At 28.3% G+C, this 9,256-nt stretch overlaps 1 protein-coding gene across 1 annotated transcript; it reads left to right on the top strand.

Moving 5' to 3' along the window:
* The first annotated feature begins 1,516 nt into the window (after nt 1-1,516).
* Nucleotides 1,517-9,256, top strand: LOC145307346 (uncharacterized). Its single transcript, XM_080149726.1, has 18 exons — nt 1,517-1,584; nt 2,252-2,313; nt 2,455-2,553; nt 3,137-3,190; nt 3,274-3,331; nt 3,681-3,766; nt 4,320-4,356; nt 4,504-4,575; nt 4,743-4,810; nt 5,182-5,280; nt 6,384-6,455; nt 7,077-7,134; nt 7,312-7,408; nt 7,500-7,628; nt 7,849-7,886; nt 8,532-8,565; nt 8,692-8,725; nt 9,011-9,256. Exons 1-18 carry the CDS (start codon nt 1,547-1,549, stop codon nt 9,157-9,159), a joined length of 1,284 nt encoding a protein of 427 aa, XP_080005852.1. The 5' UTR covers nt 1,517-1,546; the 3' UTR covers nt 9,160-9,256.

Here is a 9,256-nt window from a genome sequence, read left to right as displayed (position 1 = left end):
GGGCTAACATTTTTTGTGCAAGTCCCCTGTGTTATGGTGAATTTCCGACCTTAAGTAAGTCAAGGTCAATTTCCGCTTCCTTCACCCTTTTATTTAACAACCTTTGTTTTTAGGTCCTTTTTTACTTAAAAATTTCAAATGGCTGTAATATTTTTATTTTTTAAGCTAGAAGAAATTTTTTTTTTGCAGAAAATGTTTATTTTATTTAAATTTTATATTTGAAATATCAAAACATAAGTTTCAGCGGCCGCAGCTGTACTTGGCAGCTGCCAGCCGCCGCAGTCGGCGGTCGGCGGGAAAACGGCGGCGGATCTTTATGAAATTTTAATACATTATGTAGACATGTAAGAAAAGCTTAAGTTTAAAATTTGAAGTCTCTAAGTCAAAAATTGCGGCCACAGGAGCATTTTAAAAATTTCTGGAGACCTGGAGGATCAGGACCTGCAGGATCATACCTGGAACCTGAAATTGACTTGAACACCTGTATTTAATATGAGGATGTACTACTAGAGGATATTTTAGTATTTTGGTAAGATAAAATGCTTTGTTTAAATCAAAAACAAATTTTTGTTCTTTACCTGGATGACCCTGCCAGGTTTGCTGGCATCCTGTGCCCGCCAGGATGGAGATATTCAAAAAATTCCAACTCTCAGTTATGTGTCATACCCATACTTAAAAAGTCAAGCAGTTTGGGCTCTTTATCTTTCACACACAGAAAATGAGATAGAAAAAACCAAATGGGGGGGCGTTCAACGCCCCCCCCCCCGACCGTTAAGGGTTAAATCACATAAAAAATTTTGTCCAAAACTTAAACGAATGTACAGACATTCTGGTAACAATTGTAGAGTTTGTAAAATTTATAAATCACAATCTCACATTTTCTTAGTATCCAATGCATACAAGTTGGAAATTTTACACAAACACAACAATTCCCTTACTCATTACGGTAATACAGAATAAAAGATCAATTTACTTGGAGTTAGCCTCACATAAAACATTTGATATAGTGAATCTTTTTTAACATGTTATTTTATTCGCAAGATATTCATGAAAGCTGCATATTTTATTAAGGATAAATCAATTTATATTAAAAGGGTTTAGGGTTTCAACCTATTCCAGGGAACCCTTCAGATAAGACTTATTCTTTAATGATATGACTCACTACTGTGATCAGGACGATAGGAATTGATTTTACCGCCAAAATTTACTTGTAAAAAAGCTTCATATCTAGATTATCTCTATAAACTTGAACTTGTTTACTTTAATATCATAACAACAGAATGTGAATAATATCTTCTGTATCTTAAGAATGGTTCTGGAAAAAGATATTGGTTGATATTTCATTGTAACATATATGATAATGCATATATGTGCCCTTTTGAAAGTAAAAAAACTTTACCCACCACACAACTTGAATACAAGGGAAAAAATATTAGGAGGGTCTATCTTATTTTCAGCAGTTAAATCAGTGTATTTCTTGCGGGCTCCCTTTAAGTTAAACATTTATTTTAGGTCCAACACAACTTTGTTGTCTGATGGAAAAGTGATGTATATGTTCATGGATGAACATGGATATGGTCGGAGGTAAAGTTAATGTGGCAAATAAAGAGTGTAAATTTGATAATATTAAGATTTAAAGCTAATTATTGGTATGTGACCTACGAATGTCACAACATATAGAACATTGGGAAGGTTCAAAACTGGGCACATTATTTAGTCATAACAAAAGATACTGCAGCTGTATCAGATGTGTGTTATGAATAGTTGGAATAGGGGGAATGCCTTGATCAAAAACAGGTGCAACTCAATAACATGCACAGAGAAAGGTCATGCAACTAAAGGGTTGGTTGTCATAATACCATGCACAACTATTGAGAAAGATTTAGTTTAGAAATGCACCATAATAAGATCTTGTGGTGTATTCCTTCCCAATAGGCTATCATTAAATGTAATATTTTTTTTCAATAATATAAAAGAGGGAGGTAGGTTTCTGGTAAAATCCGTAAAGGTGTTTGTTTTAAGCTGTAAAAATAGTAGTAGAACAATAATATTCACTAAATATGTGTATTTCTTATTGAAAAGAACTACAGACAAATTTTTTTTTTAAAGTTAACATAAATTTTTATTGTTCTACGACTGTTTTTAACTTATAGCACATAACCTTTATGGATTTTACCAGAAACCTCTTTAAAAGTTTTTACATCCCTTTTATTGTAATATTGTCCTTTTTTATCAAAATTTTTTTTTGTAGTTATTCAGATGAGGAAAAAACATTTGTTAAAAAGCAAATGGAAGTAATAGAAGCTCTTCAAGGTTTTGTTTTTTCTTCACTGGTCATAGATTATAATCTTGATTTTATAATAAACATAAACTCAGCTCATAAAATTTATATTTATTTACTTCATATTAGCCTTAATATCTTTCAATTTACTAAATTAATATTTAAATTTTCAGACACAATTAAGTTTGTTGAAGTGGAGGATAGGAAAGAATGTGGCAACTGTTTGTTTTTTGACAAGAAAGATACCTTGATTAAGTGTTCTGGATGGAAAGGTAAGTAGATGGAAATCAGCTTTCAAAAATTAAATTTTCAAATTTAAGCATTCATTAAGAGTCTTACTCAGTGTGACAAACACTATTTGGTAAAACCTTTATAAGGGATAATATACTAGGAGGGTGTAAGTAAAGATAATTTTTAAATTTCATTCAATGGACTGCTTATCCTATTTCATTGCAACAAAAAGAAGTTTTATTAAATTGAAATATAACCTTTTAAATTAATCCAGATATCTAATAATTTGGCGTTACCCCCCCCCCCCCCCCCTACTAAATGACTGGGTTAGGTAAGGCTAGGTTAGGTTATATGGCTAGGGGGCTAAGCGCCTGCGGCTAGGCAGGCTAGGGGGCTGAGCGCCCGCTGCTAGACAGTCCAGGGTGCTGTTTTTCTGTGTGGGGGGGGGGGGGTATAAAAATTGTCAAATTTTGAGAAAAATTTCCAAAGAGGATAATACCAATAATTTTAATGTAAAAAGTTTTAAATGTGGCTAAAATAAACAAATAGTAATAACAATATACCTATTTATAAAGAAAATTTGCTGTTTAAAAAAGTCTTAGGTACATAAATATATTATTTTAGGTCAATGTAATGCATCTATGACACTTGGACATCCAGCATGTTTTCAACCCAATGGTGATTTATTTAAACTAGTAAAAATCATGATATTTAAATTGTACTGATAAAATCTTTTAATTCTGAACTAATCTAAATGTCAGGACCTTCAATGTTGCAAGAACTTCTAAAGGTTATTGGACTTGGACCAAAGGAAACAAGGTATTTTTTATTAAGGAGTCGATAATAATATTATTATTATTGGCAATTTGACATTTATGTTCAAAGTTGACTGAATAAAGAAAGCAAACCAACTCACCACCAAGATTATATGACATAAGAAAAACATAATCTATTTTAACTATCATTTTATAAAATTAATTCATTGCAATAGCTCAGTTTATTGCATTTTTTATTTATTGGCAGTTGTATTTTGTATTTGTATTTTGAATTTGATAAGTTGAAGTATGAAATATATATTATGTATATAGTCCATATTCATTTATTACATTACTAAGTATTGAATGACTGTATAATTGGATTTATAATAATCAATTCTTAAAACATTGAGAAATGAAAGTACAAATGACAATGCTGGAATTGATGAAAGTAACTTTGGACAAGATGAGTTTCAAGACTATGATGATTTATCCTTAGGTTATTACTATCTTTCTATAATTTATTGGTTTTTCTGTAAAATAAACATAAAATTAATTTTGATGGATTTTAAAAACCATTTATTTGTTCCAAATTCTTATTCTTAATCTAGGTGCATAAATTATCAATGATAATTATAATTAGATTAGAGTGTTTTTTTTAATTCAAATAAAAAGTAATTACATTTTTCACCTAGAATATATAATTAAGAATGTAAGATATAGACAGTAGGATTTTTTTTTATTTAAAAAAACATGAATAATTACAATTATTTGATTAATGCAATAATTTATTTTTCAAATGTTGGTGAAATAAAAATTTGCTTCTATTTAGCTCATTGAATTACCAAAACAAAAATACATCATTTTTATTCTAGGACTCCTACAAGCCAATTTAAATATCCTTTTCATAATTGTTTACTTTTAATCTAATAAAAAAACACCTGTATAATTATATTAAAATTTTATTGAGAGTAAATGTATTGCAAAAATTTATGTAATAAAAAACTAATGAATAAGCAACTATCCAATAATTTATTGTTTTAATGAAACAGGTGATGTTGATTATGATTCTGGTTATAGTGCTGTCAGGTAAAATAAATACCAGGGATTTAATATTATGGGGTTTAGGTTTGTTATGGGCCTTCACTTTGGTTGTGTTTACAATACAGTTACAAAATTTTCTGACTTTTTAATACCACTATTTTTTTTATCAAAATCTCAGTATCTTTTTTATAGTAATACAAGTTACAGATGGTATAATGGCACTATACCATTCATATTTATGGATGAATGGGACTATGGAAGAAGGTAAGTTTAAACCAATAAAAAAATATCAAAGATATAAAAAAAGTTTACTTAGTATAACAAATATATATATAAACACATATTTTACAAAGAAAGCTTGAATATGAAGGGATTAATGAGCATATAACAAAACATTTTACTTGTATTTCTTTGCAAAACTATTTACCTAGGTATACAGATAATGAGAAGAACCTAATAAAGTCACAAATGAAAATAATAGAGGATCAATTACCTAAAGGTAAAATTTTAAATTGATACTATAAAAACCATATAGTCATTTATACATAATATTTATTTTGGTTCCATAGTACTATGTTTAAATTTTAATTGTTTTTATCTTATAAAACTTTGATTTTTAAATTTTAATCTTATAAAATTTTGATTGACTGACATTAACACACAAAGTGGGCAACAGTGCATTGTACATTTTAAAACTGGAAACAGTTTGGATTGTCTTTTTCTACACATGACTTATTTTTATTGAAACAAAATTATAGGTAATATCTTCTTAGAAATTTTTTTTTCAATTTTGAAAACAGAACTATGAACTCTGGAGGAGAACGCCAAATTATAATATTGATGGATATCATAAATAGTTTTTTAATATAGGTTGCATACAATTTGTTGATAAACAATTGGCAAACCGGACATTTACACAAGAGTTGAAAATTCACAAAAAGAATAAAAATGAATGCTCTGGTTCAATTGGTAATTTTAACTAAAACAAGCTAGAACATTATGAAAAACTAATTATAGTTTCCTAATATTCTTCAAAATATTAAAAATATTTTCTATTAATTCAGTTTTGTGAAGGAACTAGAAGGAATAATATTTTTAAAGGGCGAATATAGGTTTGATATGATATGAGCTTATATTAAAGGTGCCATTACATGATTTTAGAATATTTATGCCAAATTTAAAAATTCAAAAAAATCCTTAAGTAGATTTTGCAATTTTCATGTTTACTTCAACATATAATAAATCAGATGTCCTACAAAATCATTTTTTTTAGCCCTTTACAAGACTTTTTTTAATTTTGTTAAGTTTAATTGATTATTTCATTGGCATGCATCTTAAATGATAATTCAAATGTTTATTTTCTTTAATTATATATCATTTTATTCAAATTTTAAATAGCGTAAAAAATTTTGCTTTATAGTGCATCATAAAGATAAATATTATGTTTTTAAATTTATTTTCTCTACTAAGATTTTAGATTGTTTCATGATGAATACAATATATTTATATAGAAATATATAATATGTATAATATATTTACCCTATGGAGGATGCGTAACACGAACACACACACACAAACATGATGCAACTTTTAGCAAAAAAAATAATATTTTAATTTTGAAATATTTTTTTTAAATTAGTTTTTAGCCCTCCCTTTTTTAAATGTACTTTTACAAAATTATGTTATGAAAAATTTATTTGATCAAAAGTAAAAGTTGCAGCATCTTTCTTTTTTCAAATCCTTTCGTCTTCATTATGACTATGATTGAATAAAAGCTTTATAATACAACCTTCTGATGCAGCCTTGTGTGATGCAGGGATGTTTGGATTTCTTAGTTATGCGGAAGGACGTAATTTTATCGCAGAATCGGTTCGGTTTTTGGCTATAAACGGACTTATACAGTTAAATATGTCAATGTCTTTAAGTTATTTATAATCTATATAATTGCATGCTTGAAATAAGCTCATATCATATCAAACGCCCTATATTCCCCCTTTAAGGTCTGGTCTTCTAAAAGATTATTGAATGTCAATCAGATATTTCAACATAGACTTTATATTGAAAAATTTTAGGTTATAAGGATCCATACAGTGAATTAAATCTTGGAAAACCTGGCTGCTTTGGTGAAAAAGGTTATGAAGAAGGTTAGAAGAGATTTTTAAAAGCAAAGTTTTGCTATAATTAGGGTCGGGCTGTCTGTCTGTTCATATGTCCATCCGTACATCGGTCCGTACGTTCATCCGTACGTCCGTCCGAAATAGTTAGTTTTTATTTGTTAATGTAGGCATGTTAGAATTTCAAATTTTGCATGGTGATTCCTGTAGTAGTTAGGTACGATTTAGAAAGCGTAGCAACTCTATAATTGTTGCCAGAATGTCCGTATGTCCATTTTAAACATGTTGATTTTTTTACTTTTTTAATAACAATTTTTTATGTGATAAAATCATCCAATTGATCTGATTTTTTTATTACAATAAGGTACAGATTATGAGCAAAGCATCTCTATAATCAAGTATTAAAATGTCAGTATGTCCTTAAACAGAATTCTGCATTTAATAAGTTTTGCAACAAATTACGTATAATTTTGTCAAACCTTATATTTTCATATTTTGTATATTCAGTTCTGACACTCAACAAGGGTTAATGTTCGTCTGTCATATTGTTTCAGAGCTTCACTTTTATGAATGTTGTCATCCTTGTTATTTTATCTTTAGCTTTAAAAATCTTTTTTTTTCTTAACTCAAAAGATAAACAAATATTCTTAGGTAGAATCATATTGCATGAATTGGTGCATGTTCTTGGGTTTGTACATGAGCAAAATAGGTAATATTTGCTTTATATTGTAATATTTTATTAACACTATAGTTTCATTGTATACTTTTGTAAGAGAATTGATATTAAATGATTAGTAATAAATTTGTATACCTTTTTATATAGTAATAAAGTAATCCAAATTTTGGCATCATACATCTTCCTGGTTTACTTTTGATTTTGATTTAGACCTGATCGTGACCAGTTTGTTGAAATAAAGGAGGAATTTGTTGAAAATATGAGAAAAACAATGACTCAAAGAACAAAATATAATGAAACACATGGGGTGATTATTTAATCAATTTTTATGTCTTCTTTTCATTAGTCTTGTAAAATTCACAATTATAAATATTTTTTTTTTATTATAATTTTTTCAGACTCCATACGACTACTTCTCCATAACCCACTATACAGAGAGCCAAGGATGCAATGGGACTGTATGCATAATTGTTAAGGAGCCTTATAGAACCTACTTCAATGACACTGATTTGCTAAAACAATATCCTGTGAGTTTTTTTTTTTAGTCTGATTATGAATATTTTGTAATTATATTCTATTTTTAAGATTTAAAAAGTTATTTTGCTTCAAAAGAGTATATTCTGTTTATATCAGTGACCTTTCCAGCATGTAAGTTAAAATTAATGCTTGCCTTATAGTCTAAACCTACTTGAGACCAGCCATTTATTAATTCTCACTGACCTTATATAATATCTTAAAATATTTCAGAGTCAATTATCTCCAGTGGATGTGGTTGAGATTTCAAGGTATGGTTTTTTTAGAAATATATTAGAGAGTGAAGAAAGCATAATATGACTTTGACTGACTTGTAGTTGGAAATTCTTTATCAAACAAGGGACATACATAAAATTGTATAACAATCTGAAATATCAGGGGAACATCTGCTACCCCCAACCAATTAAGGTGAGGAAAGAGGTCAAACTTTTAATAATTAATTTGACTAAATAACTTTTAATGATTGTTCCCAAATGTTTGACACATTCTTTGTACACATGTCACAGGAACCAAAATTGAAAAATTCAAAAGAAACAAGTAAATGTTTACAACTTAAAATTTAAAGGAATGGTTCAACAAACAAAAACAAAGTCATTCTAAGTTTCCTGGGGCTATCACTCCATCATTTAATGCTAAATCCATTTATGCTAAATAGGACAAAAATTGTTTTAGACATATGAGAAGTTAGATATTTTCACAAATTTTTTAACAAGTCTTGACAAATTGTCAATTCTACAGCTTTACACATTTTATTTACAAAAGGGGTTAAATTAACTTATTACCTATTACTTTTGAAAAGTAGAACAATATCATAAATATTCCTTGAAATTTTTTCTCCTTCATAACTCTTTTAAAAATCAGATTATTTGTAATTTTATCTTTTATTTTTCTTTCAGAGCCTATAACTGTAATGTGACTGATGAAATGAATGTAAGGTTTACTTTATTTTTAATGAAATGATTTTTACTAAATTAAGGTGTAAATAAGTTTTGATTTATCATATTCCTACTAAATACTGAAGAAAAGAAATATTATAAACCATCTTAATTATTTCAGGAGAAGTATGAGGAATACAAAAACATTATAACAGGTTAACAGTGCAAATTATATCTGTCTTTTTTGGTACCAAAAATATCATTTACATCATTTTTTATACATTTTTTACAAGAAATCAATCTAATGTTTTGTGCTGAGCGCCAGAATAATAGTTTTTTTTTTGGGGGGGGGGGGGGTAGGGGTGAAGGTGGTTGTTACCATGATATTCCTAATTGAAAAAAAATCCAAAGGGGATAGTAATAAGATCTTTCTATAACTTAACTTATCCTAAAATAATGAACAATATTTTTGATTTATGTTCTTATTTATAAATATTTAGAATTGAATGAAAAAATAATTAATCTTGGCAATCTTCTTCTTGATGCATCCGAGGCAGGACTATTGGAGAAAGTAAAATATTATATATCCACTGGTGCTGATGTGAATTTAAAGGATAAAGAAGGTCAGTTACTAACTTTTTATCTCTAATATCTGTATCTGCATGTCCATTCTTTTGTTCATAAGTTATTAAGACACATATTGGTGTAAGTAAACTAAATGACTGGCCATACCATCCTACATCAAT

The sequence above is a fragment of the Acartia tonsa genome, chromosome 15 (genome assembly GCF_053477335.1).
Source record: "Acartia tonsa isolate MP-2025a chromosome 15, ASM5347733v1, whole genome shotgun sequence".
Taxonomy (NCBI): Eukaryota; Metazoa; Arthropoda; class Copepoda; order Calanoida; family Acartiidae; genus Acartia; species Acartia tonsa.
Note: the sequence above shows the minus strand (reverse complement) of the source record. Positions and strands in the feature narration are given on the sequence as shown.

Coding starts and splice junctions, on each gene's coding strand:
- LOC145307346 (XM_080149726.1), top strand. CDS start 1,547: ATGTATATGTTCATGGATGAACATGGATATGGTCGGAG. Junction 7,135..7,311: donor TTTGTACATGAGCAAAATAG/GTAATATTTGCT, acceptor ATTTTGATTTAG/ACCTGATCGTGACCAGTTTG. Junction 8,566..8,691: donor ATGTGACTGATGAAATGAAT/GTAAGGTTTACT, acceptor TAATTATTTCAG/GAGAAGTATGAGGAATACAA.